Source organism: Salvelinus fontinalis, chromosome 9 (assembly GCF_029448725.1).
Source record: "Salvelinus fontinalis isolate EN_2023a chromosome 9, ASM2944872v1, whole genome shotgun sequence".
Classification (NCBI taxonomy): Eukaryota; Metazoa; Chordata; class Actinopteri; order Salmoniformes; family Salmonidae; genus Salvelinus; species Salvelinus fontinalis.
The window spans coordinates 33,685,023-33,709,947 of NC_074673.1; the positions used below are offsets into that span (position 1 = coordinate 33,685,023).

A 24,925-nucleotide genomic window follows, 5' to 3' on the forward strand; every position below is an offset into this window, starting at 1 on the left:
TTTTCCGAAAGGAGTGCGGGGGAGGGCCTTATATGCGTCGCGAAAGTTATCATAACAATGTTAGTATAACATAAGCCTAAGATCACCATGCTCAATGCCAAGCGTATGCAGGAGTGGTGTAAAGCTCGCTGCCATTGGACTCTGGAGCCGTGGACATGCGTTCTCTGGTTTGATGAATCACAGTTCACCATCTGGCAGTCCAACGAACAAACCTGGGTTTGGCGAATGCCAGGAGAACACTACCTGGCTGAATGCCGAGTGCCAACTGTTTGGTGGAGGAGGAATAATGGTCTGGGGCTGTTTTAGTGAAGGGGAAATCTTAACACTACAGCATACAATGACATCCCAGACAATTCTGTGCGTCCAACTTTTAAATTATTTTTATATTCTTTTAACATTTATTTATCTTGGCAAGTCAGTTAAGAACAACTTTTTATTTAAAATGACGGCCTACCGGGGAACAGTGGGTTAACTGCTGTGTTCAGGGGCAGAACAACAGAACAACAGATTTTTACCTTGGGATTCAATCCAACAACCTTTCGGTTACTGGCCCAACACTCTAACCACTAGGCTACCAGCAGCCCCCAACTTTGTGGCAACAGTTTGGGGAAGGCCCTTTCCTGTTTCATCATGACAATGCCCCCATGCACAAAGCGAGGTCCATACAGAAATGGTTTGTTGAGATCGGCATGGAAGAACTTGACTGGCCTGCACAGACCCCTGACCTCAACCCCATCGAACACCTTTGGGATGAATGAACGTCAACATCAGTGATCGACCTCACTCAAACTGTTGTTGCTGAATGGAAGCAAGTCTCCGCAGCAATGTTCCAACATCTAGTAGAAAGCTTACTCAGAAGATTTTGAGATGTTCGACGAGCAGGTGTACTTTTGGCGATCATGTTTAGACTCAGTACATACAAAACATACAAGGAGACAAGTTATGACACAAATTTGTGTCAACATTTAGGATGAGATTCATGAGGAAGTTATTGTACCAGGATCAGCAGTAGCAACCACAACATAACTCAGAAATCTCCAGAGAAAAGGGATAACTCAGTCATGGGACAAACGTGCTGAGCTATTAGAGCTTTTTGAGGTCGGTTCGGTTTCAATTCAATTATATAAACATTATCACGGTTTTTGATTTTGGTTTCAATATTTTTTGGGACATTTAATGCACTATGCATAATGTGGGCTGAATGCTGTAACAACACAGAATAAAACAATTAATACACGTTTTTAAAAAACAAGAATGGTAGTGACTGCCCATTACTGCTTATTACTTATTAACCATAATTTATTCACATTACTTAACTTAATAAAATATTTGTTTTATTTGATGAATTTATTATTTATTTCCAAGTCATCATCTCATCTCTATAGAGCTGCTGCCTATGCTGTCTGACAAAATCACTATTTTAGTAGTTCTTCAAAGTAAATAAGGCATACTTTTATGACTGCTGAATACCAACTATCAATCACTTAGATCATGTATTTTCAGGGAGAAGCAACTGCTTTCCATCCACTCTCTATTGCGGGTTCTGTCTTCTCTGTCTCATGTCTGCTTGTCACCTTTCTTATTACAGCTCAGTGCTCCACGCAGACTGGTCAATGGATTATGGTCATTGTATGGTCATTGTAGTTAATTACTACATTTCCTACGCTAAACTATGTAGAATGGCCTGTTGGAAACTACAACTTCATCTCTACTATGAATTGAGCTCACAGAAAAACAACAAAAATAAATGGGGAACCAACCTCAGTCAATTTAGTTGTTTAAAAACCGAAAAATAACTGACATTTTGGTTGAACGCTCAGCACTACGGGACAAACACACAATTATGTGATCTGTATGTTTTACTACAATGGCTAAATGTATTATCCATGGAATTTAAAAAAATGTATCCATTGGAATTTCCACCTTTTCATGGGAAAACATGAAAAGCTAGTCTTTTACAGGAGGTGAGCTGACAGTGTGTATCTCTCTGTCTCACTTTCAGCACGTGAACCTTCTGCATCACTGACATACTGGAATTAGCATGAGTAAATACATAAATAAATCGCCACTTGAAATTAGAGCTTTTTTGTTTTATTGCTTTGTTTAATAGTATCTTACCAAGTCAGTTTCACAATGGGGTGGCAGTTAAATATTTGAATACGTTATACAAACATCAAAAGCATGGACTTGTGAAAATATTACTATGTCCATCAAATAAAATCCTAGTATTATAATTCGAATTGTACCCAGGTTTCCATTTGATCTGTGTAGTTAGGGCAAGCGCTGCGGAGGTGTTTTGTGTTCCGTGCCAGTGTGGCAGTCAAGCATGAATTATCTCACTGTTTCTGTCAGGCGAAAACAAAGAGACGGAAGAGGGAGGCATCAATTAGCTACTCCTGGGGAAAATAAAAGCATTGGAAACTAATGAGTGTATTGAGTTTACCCGCTGTTATATAATTTATGTCTTGTTAAGCCATCCATCACCTCCCTGCATAGCTACAAGTGTGAGACTGTGTTGCTACAGTGATTCAATCACTGGTGAAAAAAGCATCTTATATATAAGTGTGAGTCTCTTATAATCCCATAGATTTGTCCGCCGTAAGTCATGTTATTCATCATACACAATATTAATCATGGCCACTGCCAGTATAAACATCCATTCATTTTGTTGATTGTTAAATTACATGCATATTTTTACCCAATGTAGCTGAAATGATGCTTTTGACGTGGGAAAGGATCTCCCTCAGTAGAAAGACATGTCTGAAGCTCTTCTCTATGAGCTCTGCTGTGACTCAGAGAGGCTTAGGAGGATGTGGTCCTCTGACTCAAACATGATCTGCCAATGCTTCTGTACACACCCACTTATTGCCTCACCCCCACAGCACATCCGCCAAGAGCCCAGATACAATCCCTGTCTTTTTTTCTCCCCGGAAAACATCACCCCACACTCCAACTTGTTGATGGTGATTTGATTCAACAGTTCAGTCAACTGCATGAAGAAGGGAAAGGTATTTTCCTTTCATACGACAACAACTGAATGCATGCCGTTCTGGACAGGGAAAAAACGTTTTAATTTAACCTTAACTATGCAAGTCAGTTAAGAACAAATTCTTATTTACAATGACGGCCTACACCGGCCAAACCCGGACGAAGCTGGGCCAATTGTGCACCGCCCTATGGGACTCCCAATCACGGCCGGTTGTGATACAGCCTGGAATCAAATCAGGGTGTCTGTAGTGACGCCTAAAGCACTGAGATGCAGTGCCTTAGACCCCTGACCCACTCGAGAGCAGATGTTAACCTTTTGACACATACAATCACATATTTGTGATCATTGTTGAGTGTTCCCTGCAGCGTACCATCGTAAATATGTGATTGGAACAGTAGCAACAGAACGTCAACAGAACGTACGGTATGCTGCAGCTAGGGATGCACGATATTTCGGTGAACATATCGGAATCGGACGATATTATGTGAAAATTACAACATTGGTATCGGCCCGATGTCTAGTTTAACGCCAATGTGCAAAACTGATGTCAACTGATGTGCATACCTATATAACGTAGGTAGATGACGTAATGACGCCACGTAAAATTTTCCGCTACACGTGCAGCACAGCATTCCTAAACTAGCCCACAATGTCTGCTGTGTGGATCGAGCAGTCAACAAGTTGAGCAGTCATTTGAAAGAGTAAGAACATTTCAGCGAGACAACTCAAAGGCGAAATCCATTAACGCCAAGATAATGGAATTCATTGCCCTTGACAATCAACCATTCTCTGTCGTGGGTGATGTTGGCTTTCGCCGACTGGTCGGGCACCGGTACACACTACCAAGTGTGCTATTTTTCAGATGTTGCTCTACCGGAGTTACAAAGTAATATCGTCACTGCTATTAGCTTCACAACTGACATTTGGACCAGCGATATCAGCTCCATGAGCATGCTGAGTCTGACAGCACATTGGGTCATCGAGGATTTCATACTGAGGAAAGTCGTATTGCATGCTCATGAATGTGCTGGTTGTCATACCGCTGCTGCCATTTCAATTGCATTTGAGAACATGTTTGAAGATTGGAAACATGAACACACTAGGTAGCTCCATTCGAACAACTGACTTGAGAAATAAACTCATCAACTGCACCTGCTGCAGACGTGATACCCTCTGTCATGGCATTGAAACGCCTGTTCAACAAAACTGCCGAGGCTGTGAACAAGCGATTTGGTGACATTCTCTCTTTACTGTGTCGCCACTATGCTTGATGCTATGTACAAGGGCCGCTACTTCGATGCAGACAAGAAACCGGGTTTACGTGAAATGTTACATACACAGCTGGACAAAATGGAAAAGGACACAGAGACAGTGCCCACCGAGGAAGAGAGGCCACGGACAGACAGAGCTGAAACTTCACTGCTTGACAGGTATGATGCAATTCTGGTTGAGAATGAAATGACTGAACAAATGGACAACAAAACAGCACAGCAAGTAAGTGAAAGAAATAGGTTTTGAATATGTTCTACTGGTAATGGGGACATACGTAAATTCCAACAAAATAACTTTTTGGTCAGTGTGTGTGTGTGTGTGTGTGCGTGTGTGTGTGTGTGTGTGTGTGTGTGTGTGTGTGTGTGTGTGTGTGTGTGTGTGTGTGTGTGTGTGTGTAACCTTTATTTAACTGTGTGTAACCTTTATTTAATTGCCAAGTCATAACTGGCAAGCCTATGGGACTCCCAATCACGGCCGGATGTGATACAGCCTGGATTCAAACCAGGGACTTTAGTGACGCCTCTTGCACTGAGATGCAGTGCCTTAGACCACTGCGTCCATGTGTGTTTGTCAACTATTTAACTGTTTGGGTGAAACCATTTTAGGGGGGTTTGTGGGGGGGTTCATTTCATTTGTAGGGGATTTCAAGTCCATGGGGGGTATAAATGGGGGAAGGTATCGTGGGGGAATATGATGCAGGAAGTATTACTATGATGGGGGATTTGTTCATAAATGTGGGGCAAACACAGGAGAAGTTTATAAGCTAATTAAAAATAAAACCCCTGGACAGGGGGGTCTGAGCTGGAAACCCTGAGTAACGATAGTTAGAATCTAAGTCAGTCGAGTGAACCATCCCTTCACCTCGTTTGGTTATAACATCTTTGGTCTGACAGACGTTTACGTGACAACCAGGATTTATTGGATGATGTCAACAAAAATGGCACCACTCATAGCTGAATTTAGCTTAGCATTAGATCATCATAATCAGTACACCCTTCCAAAAAGTATTTTATACACGTGTGTCCACTACAATCTATCCAATAATCAGAATGCGTGATTGTCACCGGAACTTGAAAACGTGAATAAAACAGTAAATACATTATGCTCCATACATATATATGCTACAGTAGAAACGACAACACGATATACAGAATCTATAAGGATAACGTAATAAGGCACTTACTTTGATAGGAAAACACACATGTCCAAAGTTACAGGGCAAGGTGACCGGAAACATGACCGAATACAAACAGTGTAGCTATTCCCTCCGCAAGGCAATCAAACAAGCTAAGCGTCAGTATAGAGACAAAGTAAAGTTGCAATTCAACGGCTCAGACACAAAAGGTATGTGGCAGGGTCTACAGTCAATCACGGAGTACAAAAAGAAAACCAGCCCCGTCGCGGACCAGGATGTCTTGCTCCCAGACAGACTAAATAACTTCTTTGATCGCTTTGAGGACAATACAGTGCCACTGACACAGCCCGCTACCAAAACCTGTGGACTCTCCTTCACTGCAGCCGACGTGAGTAAAACATTTAAACGTGTTAACCCTCGCAAGGCTGCAGACCCAGACGGCATCCCCAGCCGCGTCCTCAGAGCATGCGCAGACCAGCTGGCTGGTGTGTTTACGGACATATTCAATCACAGTCTGCTGTTCCCACATGCTTCAAGAGGGCCACCATTGTTCCTGTTCCCAAGAAAGCTAAGGTAACTGAGCTAAACGACTACCGCCCCGTAGCACTCACTTACGTAATCATAAAGTGCTTTGAGAGACTAGTCAAGGACCATATCACCTCCACCCTACCTGACACCCTAGACCCACTCCAATTTGCTTACCGCCCCAATAGGTCCACAGACGACGCAATTGCAACCACACTGCACACTACCCTAACCCATCTGGACAAGAGGAATACCTATGTGAGAATGCTGTTCATCGACTACAGCTCAGCATTTAACACCATAGTACCCTCCAAACTCGTCATCAAGCCCGAGACCCTGAGTCTCGACCCCCCCTGTGCTACTGGGTACTGGACTTCCTGACGGGCTGCCCCCAGGTGGTGAGGGTAGGTAACAACATCTCCACCCCGCTGATACTCAACCTGATACTGGGGCCCCACAAGGGTGCGTTCTGAGCCCTCTCCTGTACTCCCTGTTCACCCACGACTGCGTGGCCATGCACGCCTCCAACTCAATCATCACGTTTGCGGACGACACTACAGTGGCAGGCTTGATTACCAACAACGACGAGACGGCCTACAGGGAGGAGGTGAGGGCCCTCGAAGTGTGGTGTCAGGAAAATAACCTCACACAACAAAGGAGATGATTGTGGACTTCAGGAAACAGCAGAGGGAGCAAACCCCTATCCACATCGACGGGACAGTAGTGGAGAGGGTAGTAAGTTTTAAGTTCCTCGGCGTACACATCACGGACGAACTGAATTGGTCCACCCACACAGACAGCGTTGTGAAGAAGGCGCAGCAGCGCCTCTTCAACCTCAGGAGGCTGAAGAAATTCGGCTTGTCACCAAAAGCACTCACAAACTTCTACAGATACACAATCGAGAGCATCTTGTCGGGTTGTATCACTGCCTGGTACGCCAACTGCTCCGCCCACAACCGTAAAGCTCTCCAGTTAGGTCTGCATAACGCATCACTGGGGCCAAACTACCTGCCCTCCAGGACACCTACACCACCCGATGTCACAGGAAGGCCATAAAGATCATCAAGGACAACAACCACCCGAGCCACTGCCTGTTCACCCCGCTATCATCCAGAAGGCGAGGTCAGTACAGGTGCATCAAAGCAGGGGCCGAGAGACTGAAAATCAGCTTCTATCTCAAGGCCATCAGACTGTTAAACAGCCACCACTAACATTGAGTGGCTGCTGCCAACATACTGACTCAACTCCAGCTCACTTTAATAATGGAAATTGATGGAAATTGATAAAAAATGTATCACTAGAGACTTTAAACAATGCCACTTAATATAATGTATATGTATATACTGTACTCTATATCATCGACTGCATCTTGCCATCTTTATGTAATACATGTATCACTAGCCACTTTAAACTATGCACTTTTATTTGTACATACCCTACATTACTCATCTCATATGTGTATATACTGTACTCGATGCCATCTACTGCATCTTGCCTATGCCGGTGTGTACCGTCACTCATTCATATATCTTTATGTACATGTTCTTTATCCCTTTACACTTGTGTGTATAAGGTAGTAGTTGTGGAATTGTTAGGTTAGATTACTCGTTGGTTATTACTGCATTGTCGGAACTAGAAGCACAAGCATTTCGCTACACTCGCGTTAACATCTGCTAACCATGTGTATGTGACAAATAACATTTTATTTGATTTGATGTTTTATTAATAAGGAAAACTACAATGAAGGCTATGCGGGCGCCAGCTGGAAAATGTGGCAGGGGGAAAGAGTTTGTGCAGGTTCTGTTCTGACTAGAGATGCGTAAATGTCTGCATACTTGATCTGGGGAAACACTGAGGAAGTGCTTGGGCTCTCATCCAAGAGAGAAGTTTGTCTGGCTCAGTAAAGCCTCAAACATAAATTATCTGCAACAGTGAAATGGCCTTCTTCTATGAGAATTAATGAGGAGGTGGAACACACCTAAATTCAAACTGTTGTTAAAAAATACACGTTTTTAGATTTAAAAAAAAATTGACAAGTTGAAATGCAGCCTATTGATAATTAGCAGGCAGGGTGCCTTGGTTTGAGGGTAGCGCAGGTTAACCGTCCTGTTGCATAACAAGCACATTTGGGAACAGTGAGTGCATTCTGACATCATACGCGTAAAAGAAACTCACACTGGGGCGACCATTAGAGATATTTGGAACTCACACGTGAAAAAGTTAATGATATGAGCCAGCTGCTTGAACAGAGTTCTGAGTGGTGATAACCATGAGAACAGACCCTCTGGATGGATGCTCTAAGAATGGACGGGAACACATCTACAGTGCCTTCAGGAAGTATTCACACCTGTTGACTTTATCCACATTTTGTTGTGTTACAAATTGGGATAAAAATGGATTTAATTGTCATTTTTTTGTCAATGATAAAGGTAGATAAGAATGCATACTTTTGACTTAAATCTGCTTCAAAATCTTTGGCAAGACCTGAAAATGGATGCCTAGCAATGATCAACAACCAATTTGACAGAGCTTGAAAATTTTTGAAAAGAATAATGAAAAATATAACACTAATATATATATATGATTAGATAAGTATTCAACCACCTGAGTCAATACATGTTAGAATCACATTTGGCAGCGATTACAGCTGTGAGTCTTTCTGGCTAAGTCTCTGAGCTTTCCACAGCTGGATTGTGCAACATTTTCCCATTATTCTTTTAAAAATTCTTCAAGCTCTGTCAAATTGGTTGTTGATCATTGCTTGGCAACCATTTTCAGGTCTTGCTTTAGATTTTGAAGCAGATTTAAGTCGAAAGTATGCATTCTTTCTACCTTTTAATTTAATCCTTACATTTTTAGAGCTTGGATTTGGATTGGCCTACTCTCTTCGCTACTGTAAGGGGTGCGTGTTGGTGGCAGGGAAGTCAGGCACAGGAGAACGAACTTGGTATAAACGGAGTTGTTTAATGAATGCTGACAAAACTCCAAAACAACCAAAATGTACAAAATAACAAAAGTGGGTAAAAACCCGTCGCACACCAACACTAAATAACACATCATATACAAACAAAGCAATCTCCGACAAGGACATGAGGGGAAACAGAGGGTTAAATACACAACATGTAATTGATTGGATTGGAACCAGGTGTGAAAGAAGACAAAACCAATGGAAAATGAAAAATGGATCAGTGATGGCTAGAAGGTCGGTGACGTCGACCGCCGAACACCGCCCGAACAAGGAGAGGGACCGACTTCGGGTGAAGTCGTGACAACTACTTTGTATGAATCGATAAAGAAGTTTTCATCTGAATTTTATCATGTCTTCTAACAGACACATCTCAATGAACTTGGGTACTACATCGGTCAATCGATGAGAAGATCAACTTATATCGCTGTGAGAAAATGATTTCGGTAGATGGCCAATAATAATTTCAGTGAATCTAATTAATTTCGTGACATGGGTTTGCTTTCATTTGAATGATTTCTTAACCCACAAATCCATGAATTCATGTGAGGCCAGAGACGTTTATGAGAAGAGCGCCAGAATTTGTTCCAGCCTCCGTGGTCTGAAAATGACAGTCCACTACGGACTGGCACTATTGACATAAACACGGGTACTAACCCAAAGATATTGATCTGTTTTAAGCAATCGATTTAAACACATCTCTAATCAGAGGTATAAATGTGTAATGCCACAAAATGTTATGTGGTGAAAGTGCAAGCTTGTGCAATGCAGTAACATGTTTTGTCCACCATAGGGAAATAAGGGAAATATAACGTACAGTAATTAAATATGTCAAAGTTATTCAGTATTTTAATATATGATGATAGTACATGTAGCACACTCACACCTTTTTACAATAATGACATCTATTTATTTCTACTTCAGTTTAAAAATGCTCCTAAGCACAATTAACCAGGTGCTCTAGACTAGAGGGTCCATAGTGTCTGTGCAGTATATGCTGAACATTTGACATCCCTACTTCTGGTATTGAAACTCTGTAGTCAGCTCCTCAAGATCGTCACCAGTCTATGCTCTGACACATACTGTAAACAGCCCTCTGTTCATCTGTCTGTCTGATCAGTTCTTTTAGCCCATGGTCTAAAAATGTGCACCCTCACCCAAAACCCACTCAAAATGTCCATCTTTTAGCCTCTATATTATTTCCTTATTTATGTACCTCACATTTGTATTCGGAATCACTATTTAATGAATGTCATTATCAACCTTAATTATTAATTTTCGTTTCTGCATTTGCCTCTGAGAAAGGCTGGCTGTGTAACGCTCGTCGTTGAAATGAGGTGAGGACCAATGCGCAGCGTGGTAAGTGTCCATAATGTTTTAATACGAAAAAATTAACACAGAACATACAACAAGAAAACGACAAACGAACACTCCTGTACGGTGAAACAAAAACACAGAACAGAAAATAATCACCCACAAAACACAATGAAAAACAGGCTACCTAAATATGGCTCCCAATAAGAGACAACGACTAACACCTGCCTCTGATTGAGAACCATACTAGGCCAAACACATAGAAATAGAACAGAACAAAACATAGAAAAAACAACATAGAAAGCCCACCCCAAATCACGCCCTGACCAAACTATAACAAAGACATAACAAAGGAACTAAGGTCAGAACGTGACAGTACCACCCCACCCAAAGGTGCGGACTCTGGCCGCAAAACCTGAACCTATAGGGGAGGGTCTGGGTGGGCATTTACCGCGGTGGCGGCTCTGGAGCGGGATGAGGACCCCACTCCACCATAGTCTCGGCCTACTTCTGTAACACCTTAGGAGCGGCGACCCTCGTCACCGACCCTGGATTGGACACCCTATTAAAGGGCACCACTGGACTGAGGGGCGCCTCTGGACTGACGAGTGGCTCTGGACTGACGGGCGGCTCTTGACTGATGGGCGGCTCAGGCAGCTCTGGACTGACGGGCGGCTCCTGACTGAAGGGCGGCTCAGGCGGCTCCTGACTGAAGTGCGGCTCAGGCGGCTCCTGACTGAAGGGCGGCTCAGGCGGCTCCTGACTGAAGGGCGGCTCAGGCGGCTCCTGACTGAAGGGCGGCTCAGGCGGCTCCTGACTGAAGGGCGGCTCAGGACAGACGGGTGGCTCAGGCGGCTCAGAACAGACGGGAGCACCTGTAGGGAGGAGATGGAGAGACAGCCTGGTGCGTGGGGCTGCCACAGGACCCACCAGGCTGGGGAGACCTACAGGAGGCCTGGTGCTTGGAGGATGCACCGGAAGGACCGGGCTGTGGGGGAGCACTGGAGCGCAGCCTTGGCAACACTCCCCCAGGCTGGATGACTACTCTAGCCCGGACCCTCCAGAGTGCAGGCACAGGTTGAACCAGGCTGTGGGTGAGCACTGGAGATCTGGTGCATACTACGCGCACCTCCCCCTTAGGCTCAATTCCCACATTCGCCCGGCACGAGCGGAGCGCAGGCATAGGACGCACTGCACCCTCCCAGCGCCCCGGAGACACAGCACGCTGAGCCGGCGCAGGATACCCTGGACCGAAATGGCGTACCGGAGACCAGACACGCTGAGCAGGAACAATATGCCCTGGCTGGATGCCCACACTCGCATGACACTTTCGGGGGGCTGTCCTATAGCGCACCGGGCTATGGGCACGTACTGGCGACACCGTGCGCTTAACCGCATAACACGGTGCCTGACCAGTAACGCGCTGCTTACAATAAGCACGAGGAGTGGGCTCAGGTCTCCAACCTGACTCTGCCACACTCATCGTGTGCCCCCCCAAATATTGGGGGGGGGCTGCCTCTCGTACCTGTCGCGCTGCCGTGCTGCCTCCTCATATCGCCGCCGCTCAGCTTTCGCTGCCTCCAGCTCTGCCTTGGGGCGGCAATATTCCCCAGCCTGTGCCCAGGGTCCTTTACCGTCCAAAATCTCCTCCCATGTCCAGGAGTCCAGAACTCGCTGCTGCCCGATACCACGCTGTTGGTCCTTGGTTGGTGGGTGATTCTGTAACGCTCGTCGTTGGAATGAGGTGAGGACCAATGCGCAGTGTGGTAAGTGTCCAAAATGTTTTAATTTGAAAAAATGAACACAGAACAAAAACAAGAAAATGACAAACGAACACTCCTGTACGGTGAAACAAAAACACAGAACAGAAAATAATCACCCACAAAACACAATGAAAAACAGGCTACCTAAATATGGCTCCCAATCAGAGACAACGACTAACACCTGCCTCTGATTGAGAACCATACTAGGCCAAACACATAGAAATAGAACAGAACAAAACATAGAAAAAACAACATAGAAAGCCCACCCCAAATCACGCCCTGACCAAACTATAACAAAGACATAACAAAGGAACTAAGGTCAGAACGCGACAGGCTGGCTGGAGCAGTAGTCGTGTGGGAGGGGAGGAGAGAGTAGTGGTGGGGGCTCTGCCATAAGCCCGAAACCCATCCCCATCCCATATCCTTCAGCACCAATCACAGTCCAGGCTCCAGTCCTAGTGCACGCCACAGCTCCAGAGATGCTGTGTACCCTTGTGATAAGGTGTGAGGCCTGTCTGCCACTGACTGACAAGCCTGCTCTTGCCATGCCAGTTCCTGGCGCTCGATAAGAGAAAATGTAAGCGTGATTTTGGGAAATGTCATTTATCTCGGTTCTCTCGTCGTGCCAGTAACCCATCATCATTATGATTTGGCCAGTGACACTTTGCTTCTTGAAAGTCCAATATCTTCAGAGCTCGTGCCTCTAGGTGACCTAAACTGGGACATGCTTAACACCCCGGCCATCCTACAATCTAAGCTTGATGCCCTCATCTCACACAAATTATCAATGAACCTACCAGGTACAACCACAAAGCTGTAAACACGGGCACCCTCATAGATATCATCCTAACCAACTTGCCCTCCAAATACGCCTCTGCTGTTTTCAACCAAGATCTCAGCGATCACTGCCTCATTGCCTGCATCCGTAATGGGTCTGCGGTCAAACGACCACCCCTCATCACTGTCAAACGCTCCCTAAAACACTTCAGCGAGCAGGCCTTTCTAATCGACCTGGCCCCGGTATCCTGGAAGGATATTGACCTCATCCCGTCAGTAGAGGATGCCTGGTTATTCTTCAAAAGTGTCTTCCTCACCATCTTAAATAAGCATGCCCCATTCAAAAATGTAGAACCAGGAACAGATATAGCCCTTGGTTCTCTCCAGACCTGACTGCCCTTGACCAGCACAAAAACATCCTGTGGCGTTCTGCATTAGCATCGAATAGCCCCCGTGATATGCAACTTTTCAGGGAAGTTAGGAACCAATATACACAGGCAGTTAGGAAGCTAAGGTTAGCTATTTCAAGCAGGAATTTGCATCCTGTAGCACAAACTCCAAAAAGTTCTGGGACACTGTAAAGTCCATGCAGAATAAGTGCACCTCCTCCCAGCTGCCCACTGCACTAAGGCTAGGAAACACTGTCACCACCGATAAATCCACTATAATTGAGAATTTCAATAAGCATTTTTCTACGGCTGGCCATGCTTTCCACCTGGCTACCCCTACCCCGGTCAACAGCCCTGCACCCCCCACAGCAACTCGCCCAAGCCTCCCCTATTTCTCCTTCACCCAAATCCAGATAGCTGATGTTCTGAAAGAGCTGCAAAATCTGGAGCCCTACAAATCAGCCGGGCTAGAAAATCTGGACCCTCTCTTTCTAAAATGATCTTCCGAAATTGTTGCAACTACTAGCCTGTTCAACCTCTCTTTCGTATCGTCTGAGATTTCCAAAGATTGGAAAGTAGCCGCGGTCATCCCCTTCTTCAAAGGGGGAGACACTCTAGAACCAAACTGCTACAGACCTATATCTATCCTACCCTGCCTTTCTAAGGTCTTCGTAAGCCAAGTTAACAAACAGACTACCGAACATTTCGAATCCCACTGTAACGATGTTCCTCCTCCTCTCCATTTTCGGAGAAGGAGGAGTATTGAGGGAACCAAGGCGCAGCGGATTGTGAAGACATAATGATTTATTGAAGACACGACAAAATAACAAACACGACGTAGACAGAAAACGAACTATACTTGAAAATGATACAAAATAACAAAACGAAAGTAGACAGACCTGAACGACGAACTTACATACAACGTGAAGAACGAAATGAACAGGAACAGACTACATGAAATGAACAAACCGTATACAGTCCCGTATGGTGCAAACATTGACACGGACACAGGAGACAATCACCCACAAACACACAGTGATAATGCCCTACCTAAATATGACTCTTGATTAGAGGAAAATGCAAACCACCTGCCTCTAATCAAGAGCCATAACAGGCAAACCGAAACCAACATAGAAACAGGTAACATAGACTGCCCACCCAAAACACATGCCCTGACCAAAAACACATAAAAACTAACATAAATAGGTCAGGACTGTTACAGTACCCCCCCCCCAAGGTGCGAACGCCGGGCGCACCAGCACAAAGTCCAGGGGAGGGTCCGGGTGGGCAGTTGACCACGGTGGTGGTTCCGGTTCCGGACGCTGTCCCCATACCACCATAGTCACTCCCCTCTTCTGTCTACCCCTACCACTGACCACCCAAACATTACCTTCCCCTAAATAATCAGCTAGCACCGGAACAAGGGGCAGCACCGGGACAAGGGGTAGCACCGGGACAAGGGGCAGCACAAAAACAAGGGGCAGCACCAGGATAAGGACCATCACTGGAATAAGGGGCAGCACCGAGACAAGGGGCAGCACCGAGACAAGGGGCAGCACCGGGACAAGGGGCAGCACCGGGACAAGGGGCAGCACCGGGACAAGGGGCAGCACCGGGACAAGGGGCAGCACCGGGACAAGGGGCAGCACCGGGACAAGGGGCAGCACCGGGACAAGGGGCAGCACCGAGCTCTGACGGCTCTGGCTGCTCATGGCTCTCTGACGGCTCTGGCTGCTCATGGCTCACTGACGGCTCTGGCTGCTCATGGCTCTTTGACGGCTCTGGCTGCTCATGGCTCACTGACGGCTCTGGCTGCTCATGGCTCACTGACGGCTCTGGCTGCTCATGGCTCACTGACGGCTCTGGCAGATCCTGTCTGGTTGGCGGCTCTGGCAGATCCTGTCTGGTTGGCGGCTCTGGCAGATCCTGTCTGGTTGGCGGCTCTGGCAGATCCTGTCTGGTTGGCGGCTCTGGCAGATCCTGTCTGTCTGACGGCTCTAGCGGCTCCTGTCTGGCTGATGGCTCTAGCGGCTCCTGTCTGGCTGACGGCTCTGTAGGCACATGGCAGACGGGCGGCTTTGCAGGCTCATGGCAGACGGGCGGCTTTGCAGGCTCCTGGCAGACGGATGGCTCAGATGGCGCTGGGGAGACGGATGGCTCAGATGGCGCTGGAGAGACGGATGGCTCAGATGGCGCTGGGGAGACGGATGGCTCAGATGGCGCTGGGGAGACGGATGGCTCTGGCCGGATATGGCGCACTGTAGACCTGGTGCGTGGTGCCGGAACTGGAGGCACCGTGCTACTGACAAGCACCTTCCTACTAGTGCGGGGAGCAGGGACAGGGCACACTGTATTCTCAAAGCCTACTCTATCCCTGATGCGTGGTACCGGCACTGGTGACGCCGGGCTGAGGACAAGCACATCAGGATTAGTAGGGGGAGAATATACAGTGTGTACAGGGCTCTGGAGACGCACTGGTAGCTTAGTGCGTGGGCCCGGAACTGGAGGCACCGGGCTAAATACACGCACCACAGGGAGAGTGCGTGGAGGAGGAACAGGGCTCAGGATACGCACTGGTAGCCTAGTGCATAGTGTAGACACTGTAGGTACTAGGCTGGGGCGGGGAGGTGGTGCCGGAAATACCGGACCGTGGAGGCGTACTGGCACTCTTGAGCATTGAACCTGCCCAACCTTACCTGGTTGAATGCTCCCGGTTGCCCGACCAGTGCGGTGAGGTGGAATAACCCGCACCGGCCTATGTAGGCGAACCGGGGAAACCATGCGTAAGGCAGGTGCCATGTATGCCGGCCCGAGGAGACGCACTGGAGACCAGACGCGTTGAGCCGGCCTCATGACACCTGGCTCAATGCCCAATCTAGCCCTCCCAGTGCGGGGAGGTGGAATAACCCGCACCGGGCTATGCACTCGTACAGGAGACACCGTGCGCTCTACTGCGTAACACGGCGCCTGCCCGTACTCCCGCTCTCCACGGTAAGCCCGGGAAGTGGGCGCAGGTCTCCTACCTGCCCTTGGCCCACTACCCTTTAGCCCCCCCCCAAGAAATTTTTGGGAGTTACTCACGGGCTTTTTCGGCTTCCGTGCCAGACGCGTTCCCTCATAGCTCCGGTTCCTCTCTCCGGTAGCCTCTGCTCTCCGCAGTGCCTCCAACTGTTCCCATGGGAGGCGATCTCTACCAGCTAGGATCTCCTCCCATGTGTAGACACCCTTTCCATCCAACACATCGTCCCATGTCCATTGCTCCTTCTTCTCCTGTCCCTTTCTCCTTTGACTCCGCTGCTTGGCTCTGGGTTGGTGGGTGGTTCTGTAACGATGTTCCTCCTCCTCTCCATTTTCGGAGAAGGAGGAGTATTGAGGGAACCAAGGCGCAGCGGATTGTGAAGACATAATGATTTATTGAAGACACGACAAAATAACAAACACGACGTAGACAGAAAACGAACTATACTTGAAAATGATACAAAATAACAAAACGAAAGTAGACAGACCTGAACGACGAACTTACATACAACGTGAAGAACGAAATGAACAGGAACAGACTACATGAAATGAACAAACCGTATACAGTCCCGTATGGTGCAAACATTGACACGAACACAGGAGACAATCACCCACAAACACACAGTGATAATGCCCTACCTAAATATGACTCTTGATTAGAGGAAAATGCAAACCACCTGCCTCTAATCAAGAGCCATACCAGGCAAACCGAAACCAACATAGAAACAGGTAACATAGACTGCCCACCCAAAACACATGCCCTGACCAAAAACACATAAAAACTAACATAAATAGGTCAGGACTGTTACACCCACCTTCTCTGCTTGCAATCTGGTTTCAGAGCTGGTCATGGGTGCACCTCAGCCACGCTCAAGGTCCTAAACAATATCATAACCGCCATCGATAAGAGACAATACTGTGCAGCCGCATTCATCGACCTGGCCAAGGCTTTCGGCTCTGTCAATCACCACATTCTTATCTGCAGACTCAACAGCCTTGGTTTCTCAAATGACTGCCTCGCCTGGTTCACCAACTACTTCTCAGACAGAGTTCAGTGTGTCAAATCGGAGGGCCTGTTGTCCGGACCTCTGGCAGTCTCTATGGGGGTGCCACAGGGTTCAATTCTCAAGCTGACTTTCTTCTCTGTATACATCAATGATGTCGCTCTTGCTGCTGGTGATTCTCTGATTCACCTCTACGCAGACGACACCATTCCGTATACTTCTGGCCCTTCTTTGGACACTATGTTAACTAACCTCCAGACGAGCTTCATTGCCATACAACTCTCCTTACTTGGCCTCCAACTGCTCTTAAATGCAAGTAAAACTAAATGCATGCTCTTCAACCGATCGCTGCCCGCACCTGCCCGCCCATCCAGCATCACTACTCTGGACGGTTCTGACTTAGAATATGTGGACAACTACAAATACCTAGGTGTCTGTTTAGACTGTAAACTCTCCTTCCAGTCTCACATTAAGCATCTCCAATCCAAAATTAAATCTAGAATCCGCTTCATTTTTCGCAACAAAGCATCCTTCACTCATGCTGCCAAACATACCCTCGTAAAACTGACTATCCTACTGATCCTCGACTTTGACGATGTCATTTACAAAATAGCCTCCAACACTCTACTCAACAAATTGGATGCAGTCTATCACAGTGCCATCCGTTTTGTCACCAAAGCCCCATATACTACCCACCACTGCTCTCGTTGGCTGGCCCTCGCTTCATACTCGTCGCCAAACCCACTGGCTCCAGGTCATCTACAAGGCTTTGCTAGGTAAAGCCCCGCCATAACTCAGCTCACTGGTCACCATAGCAGCACCCACCCGTAGCACGCGCTCCAGCAGGTATTTCTCACTGGTCACCCCCAATGCCAATTCCCCCTTTGGCGACCTTTCATTCCAGTTCTCTGCTGCCAATGACTGGAAAGACCTGCAAAAATCACTGACGCTGGAGACACATATCTCCCGCACTAGCTTTAAGCACCAGCTGTCAGAGCAGCTCACAGATCACTGCACCTGTACATAGCCCACCTGTAAATAGCCCATCCAACTACCTCATCCCCATACTGTATTTATTTATTTATCTTGCTCCTTTGCACCCCAGTATCTCTATTAGCACATTCATCTTCTGCACATCTATCACTCCAGTGTTTAATTGGTATATTGTAATTACTTCGCCACTATGGCCTATTTATTGCCTTACCTCCCTATCTTACCTCATTTGCACACATTGTATATAGACTTTTTCTACTGTATTATTGACTGTATGTTTGTTTATTCCATGTGTAACCCTGTGTTGTTGTATGTGTCGAACTGCTTTGCTTTATCTTGGCCAAGTCGCAGTTGTAAATGAGACCTTGTTCTCAACTAGCCTACCTGGTTAAATAAAGGTGAAATATATATATGTTTTTAATCTTGGAAAACTTGACTGCTGATATACAAAACATTTTGGGACTGTATCAACAGTGGACTAATGAAAAAAATACAAAAATTGTTTTTGTGTGGATTTTCCCTTTAATGTCCCTTTGGCATTGTTAGTTAATAATGTAATGGTTAGTTTACCTACAGTATTTTACATGTTTTTTGTGCTTTAAAATCTGAATTGTTTAACCATTGTATATTCTGCTGAATTTATAAAGTATGTACAGTGCATTCGGAAAGTATTCAGACCCCTTGACTTTTTCCACATTTTGTTACGTTATAGCCTAAAATGGATGAAATATTTTTTCCCCTCATCAATCTACATACGATACCCCATAATGACATAAAAACAGAAATACTTTATTTACATAAGTATTCAGACCCTTTGCTATGAGACTCGAAATTGAGCTCAGGTGCATCATGTTTCCATTGATCATCCTTGAGATGTTTTTACAACTTGATTGGAGTCTACCTGTCATAAATTAAATTAATTGGACATGATTTGGAAAGGCACACACCTGTCTATATAAGGTCCCACAGTTGACAGAGCAAAAAGGTCGAGGGAATTGTCCGTAGAGCTCTGAGACAGGACTGTGTCGAGGCACAGATCTGGGGAAGGGTACCAAAACATTTCTGCAGAATTGAAGGTCCCCAAGAACACAGTGGCCTCCATCATTCTTAAATGGAAGAAGTTTGGAACCACCAAGACTCTTCCTAGAGCTGGCCACTCGGCCAACCTGAGCAATCGGGCGAAAAGGGCATTGGTTAGGGAGGTGACCAAGTACCTGATGGTCACTCTGACAGGGCGCCATAGGTCCTTTGTGGATGTGGGAGAACCTTCCAGAAGGACAACCATCTCTGCAGCACTCCACCAATCAGGCCTTTATGGTAGAGTGGCCAGATGGAAGCCGCTCCTCAGTAAAAGGCATATGACAGCCCAACTCTCAGACCATGAGAAACAAGAGTCTCTTGTCTGATGAAACCAAGATTGAATTCCTTGGCCTGAATGCCAAATGTCACCTTTGGAGGAAACCTGGCACCATCCCTACGGTGAAGCATGGTGGTGGCAGCATCATGCTGTGGGGATATTTTTCAGAGGCAGGGACTGGGAGACTAATCAGGATAAAGGGAAAGATTAACAAAGCAAAGTACAGAGAGATCCTTGATGAAAACCTGCACCAAAGCGCTCAGGACCTCATACTGGGGCAAACGTTCACCTTCCAACATGACAACGAACCTAAGCGCAAAGCCAAGACAACGCAGGAGTGGCTTCGGGACAAGTCTCTGAATGTCCTTGAGTGGCCCAGCCAGATCCCGGGCTTGAACCCAATCTAACATCTCTGGAGAGACCTGAAAATAGATGTGTAGCACTGCTTCCCATCCAGCCTGACAGAGCTTGAGTGGATCTGCAGAGAAGAAGGGGAGTAACTCCCCAAATACAGTGGTGCCAAGCTTGTAGCGTCACAACCATGAAGATTCAAGGCTGTAATCACTGCCAAAGGTGCTTCAGCAAAATACTGAGTAAAGGTTCTGAATACTTACGTAAAGATGATATTTCATTTTTTTTCTATAAACCCTGTTTTTGCTTTGTCATTAAGGGGTATTGTGTGTAGATTGATGAGGGGGAAATACAATTTAATCAATTTTGGAATAAGGCTGTAACAACAAAATGTGGAAAAAGTCAAGGTGTCTGAATACTTGCCCATTTTAAACATTTATTGGAGGATTTTTATTTTTGTATTGCTTGTAACTGCTTCGGGTAATGCAAGTTCTTATGCTGTTAGGGAAATAACCTATGTATAAATGTAACAATCTGCTGCTGTATTTTTTTGTGTTATCTGTGATCGTTTTGCTTGTCTTGTGTAGTTTCTTAATCATTGTACCTAAACTGTATGTGTAAACATGTACACGTAGGGCCCAGCTGTAAAAGAGACCTTGGTCTCAGCCTGTGTTCCTTGTTGAAATAAAGGTAGAATAATACATTCCGAATGCACTGTATCACAAACCATCAAAGTGTCTGGTGTATGGAGGCGTTCAGATTAAGGGATTCAATCGATACCGAGACAAAGGCTTTCCGTATTGGTGATGTTACGCAAGATCTGTGAGTTGAAGAGTGTGCTTGAGATGTGTAAGAAAAAGCCCCCAGATTCAAGTGAAAATCTGCAAGTCTTTTTCAGAGTGTGTGTGGGCTGTTTGCTCGAGAGGGGACGTGTTCCTGTGTTATTTAGAAAGACAATCCTCTCCAAAGATGAGTGGGTTAACAGGAACCATTAATTGGTTTAGCAGGATTCATATGCACTCAAGTTCCGGCTTAGCTTCAAGGCTGAAAATGCTTGTATTCACATGTATTCAGCAGCCACTGCTTATTTTTTCCCTGCAAATGATCTCACTGTGAAGATAGGCTGTTTAACATTGCTTTTAAGCCTTAGGTTTTGATTTGGGGTTCTAAGATGAAGCATAGCTGCGTTTGTACTCATGTCATCACTTTTAATGTTGGATTCAAAAAACCCAGCTGTCATATATTATTCAATAAGTTTTCCTCTTTTCTCAGAAGCACTACACCATACTACCTCTGGTTGCAGCTTGCTTCTAGCAGCCATTCAATTCACAGGCTACTGTATATTATTCAGTACTGTATATTTTTCCTCCATATAGTTTCCTCAAGGTGACATTTGTGGGACACACTGATAAAGTAATTCTTCCCGCAGCTTATACCAACTCTATAGGACTAAACAGAAATTCCACATTATTTTAGTTAGTTATTTTAGACAATCGCTGCCCTTGTGATCTACAGTGTGGAGTAGCAGAGTAGTTCCCGACAGAAAGAAGTGCCTTTAACACCGGCTCCTTGGCAGCCTCACAGGAGCCTAGTGAGTGTATTGTTGTTCGCTCTTAACCAAATGTATTTCCAGTCTGTCTGTGATACCCTAACAATAGAAGCAGGCCCACGATTCCCAACATATTTGTCAAATCACCGCACCTGTGAAGATCACTCTGCTCAAGATAAATTTGAGGTTGGAGTGTTCGGCTACTGAATAAATCTTTTTATTACGTTGTTGTCTCTATTTGGCCGAGCGGATGAGCATTCTCCTCACATGAAGTGCAGTGGTGAAAGCCATGATAAATTGCACTCTTTGTTGACACCTTCATTGGGTTATTTATGGCTCATTAATTGAACTGAAAAGGAGAGTTGTAGGCGCAGCGGGGGGAGTCACCGCGCTAGGCCTTCATGGCACTGCCTCGCAGCAGCCCACAGGGCTGGGAGGAGATAGGAGACGAGAGGAGGCGTCCTATTCTCACATCTGTCTGTCTGTTTCCTGTTTGCTGGGGAGAAAAATGAGAGAACACACTCGTCAGGGGCGGGCAGAGAAACGGGGAAGACAACCATGAGACGACGGCCCCCACCCATCCCAGCCCCTCTCTCACATAAGCTCCCTCCTTCAAAACCTGAAAGGGTTTTTATTTTAATCTTCTCCTGTGTATTCTTTTAGTCCAAGGAGATGTGCTTTAATCATCTTGAGGTTTGTATTGTAAAGGACTGAATGCACTGTTCATTCAGTCCTTTACGGAATCGAGAAGAACATAGCTGCAAGATCTGTTTGCAATTACATGAATGCTTTCTTTAATATTAATTCAGTAGGCCTATTCATTCCATGATGTGAAATTGCATTATGAGCTTGTGTACACAAATGTAGGATTTGCTACAAGCAGTATTATGTTGCTCTGACTGAATAGTCTATAAAATAAAATATCCCCTATCTTTTGATCTACAATCTCCTTTCAAAGCTTTGGATTTCCCAAGGAGGAAAGGGGCACTTCAGACATGAGCTCAGGGACACACTTGATTAACAAGTGGATTAACGATGCTCGTTTCATGGAAGGGTGTACCCCAAAGAACTTCAAAGGCCAACTGGAGTGAGTGCCCACGAGGTACAGTAATGAGGCCTTCCTTCCTGAGAGCACTGACAGACTTTATTCCCTCAATTCAACCTGATCATTTTTTTTCCTTTCTGGTGCTTTATCTATTTTGCTCTATCTCTATTTGTCTCTTTCTCTCATCATCTCCCCCTCTATTTCTGTTGATTGGTCTTCGAATTCCTTTCTCCACCAAGGGTTTGTTACAGCAGGTCAATGTTATCATGCTGCAGGAATACACTTGCCCCTGCACATTGACTGACTGTACCGGTATTGACTGTAACCTTTATTTAAATAGGCAAGTCAGTTAAGAACAAATTCTTATTTACAATGACGGCCTACCTCTGCCAAACCCGGACTACACTGGGCCAATTGTGCACCACCCTATGGGCCTCCCAATCACGGCCAGATGTGATGCAGCCTGAATTTGAACTAGGTACTGCAGTGAAGCCTCTTGCACTAAGATGCAGTGTCTTAGACCACTGCACCACTCGGGAGCCTCACTACTGTTATTTTACTGCTGCTTTTTAAGGTTTATATATATATGTATATTTTTAAAAAAAAACATGTTTTACTTAGCTATTTTTTACTTATTTACCCTTATTTTTCTTTAAACTGCATTGTTGGTTAAGGGCTTGTAAGTAAGCATTTCACTGTAAGGTCTACACCTGTTGTAACGGCTTTCCTCCTCCTCTTCATCCGAAGAGGAGGAGCAGGGATTGAACCAAAATGCAGCGTGGTTATATGACATGATTTTTAATAAACAAAACAGAAAACACGACGAACACTTGAATAATTACAAAACAATAAACGACGTAGACAGACCTGGACGACGAACTTACATGAAACACGAAGAACGCATGAACAGGAAAACTGACTACATAAAACGAACAAACAAACAAAACCGAAAACAGTCCCGTGTGGCGTAACATACACAGACACTGACACAGGAGACAACCACCCACCAACAAACAGTGTGAAAACACCTACCTTAATATGGCTCTCAATCAGAGGAAATGAAAACCACCTGTCTCTAATTGAGAGCCATATCAGGTCACCCTATTACCAACATAGAAACACATAACATAGACTACCCACCCAAACTCACGCCCTGACCGTCAAACACATACAAAATAACAGAAAACCGGTCAGGAACGTGACACCTGTTGCATTTGGTGCATGTGACAAATAACATTTGATTTGATTTGTATGTCCTGTCTTGTATGTCAACTATCTCTGCATAATTGCAGATTTCTAGTGTAATTCCAGACATATCCCATCCTGACTGGATCCACAGGAGCAGAGCAGGATCATGTTTGTTTGTATAGTTTGCCAGGCTCCAAGTCTCTTCATGTGTCTATGTCTTGAACTGTAAGTGCTTAGGCTCATCCAGCCAGGGTCCCCTACTACCCTACAGCTGCCAGTCAGCTCTCAGTGACGCCGGCCCACATCCTCCAACACTTAATGTCTCTCAACACCAAGTCTGCAGTGTCTCTGTGAGAGAGGGACATGTCTGGACTTGTCTGTCACACACGACTCACCCCCAGCTGGACTGCAGTGGGGGCCATTCTCTTTCTAAGCACCAGGGTGTCTTCCGGAAACAGGCAGATTGCGTCAGTCTGAACAGCTACTGTGGTGTACCACAGTGGACCAACATTCCTATCTTCTCCCTCCATGCTTTTGTATTATTTTGAGCTGGCAAGCACACAAGTGATAGTAATCTACACTTCAATTAGATCGCACTACTCATCAGATGCTATCTTGTGTGCTGGAGCTAGAGAGTGTGAGTGAGTGAGTGTGCTTTGAGGCAGGCAAAGTGTCACTGTGAAGTAGCACCTTGGTATTACTGTGAAGGTTACCCATTGAGCGTGTGTCTGAGTTTTAGTAAAGGCTTATACTGTAGGTAAAGAACCTGAAAAACAAATGATGCTGTGCTTTTTAAGTGCTGTACTTTTTTTCACTGCAACCTGCAACCAGCGAAGGGCTGACTCTACTCCCCAAACAGATCCACTATTAAAATGTAGTCTACTGTCTATGGTGTGTATTTGTCATTCAACCAGTCATAAATTACGGTACACCAAGGACCACTGAACTAGAGATAGTGAGGAAAGCAATGTAAAATAACATTTTGCTTGAATTGTCACTGTTAGTGATATTGTATGTCCACATTATTAATGTGTTTCTCCTTTCTCTGTTTTTGTTTGGTGATGATGTGTGCTGTGCCGCGCTGCTTCATCAACCTGATCATGTACAAAAGGTAAGTGTCATAATCCAGAACACTTATTGAGTTATGTAAAAATAGATGGAGCTGCTCACTTTCTAAACGTACACTCATATCATTGACCAAATATGTACTTCTGTGTAGGTGGACTCACAAACAAGCAAGGTAAGTGAACTACATATTATAACTGTATGTCAGTCAGCATCAACAGATGAT

The 24,925-nt window shown here is 45.5% G+C and overlaps 1 protein-coding gene across 2 annotated transcripts in view; it reads left to right on the forward strand.

Annotated features, from left to right (window-relative positions):
* Nucleotides 1-24,925, forward strand: part of LOC129862466 (nuclear receptor ROR-alpha A) — a 311,180-nt gene that overhangs the window by 91,549 nt on the left and 194,706 nt on the right. Inside the window, exon 2 of one of the 2 annotated variants that reach the window (XM_055934177.1) lies at nucleotides 24,854-24,874. The exons of the other annotated variant lie outside the window; for it this stretch is intronic. Within the exon in view, the coding sequence (XP_055790152.1) occupies nucleotides 24,854-24,874 (21 nt within the window). The remainder of the gene's footprint in view (nucleotides 1-24,853; nucleotides 24,875-24,925) is intronic. 2 annotated transcript variants of the gene reach the window in all.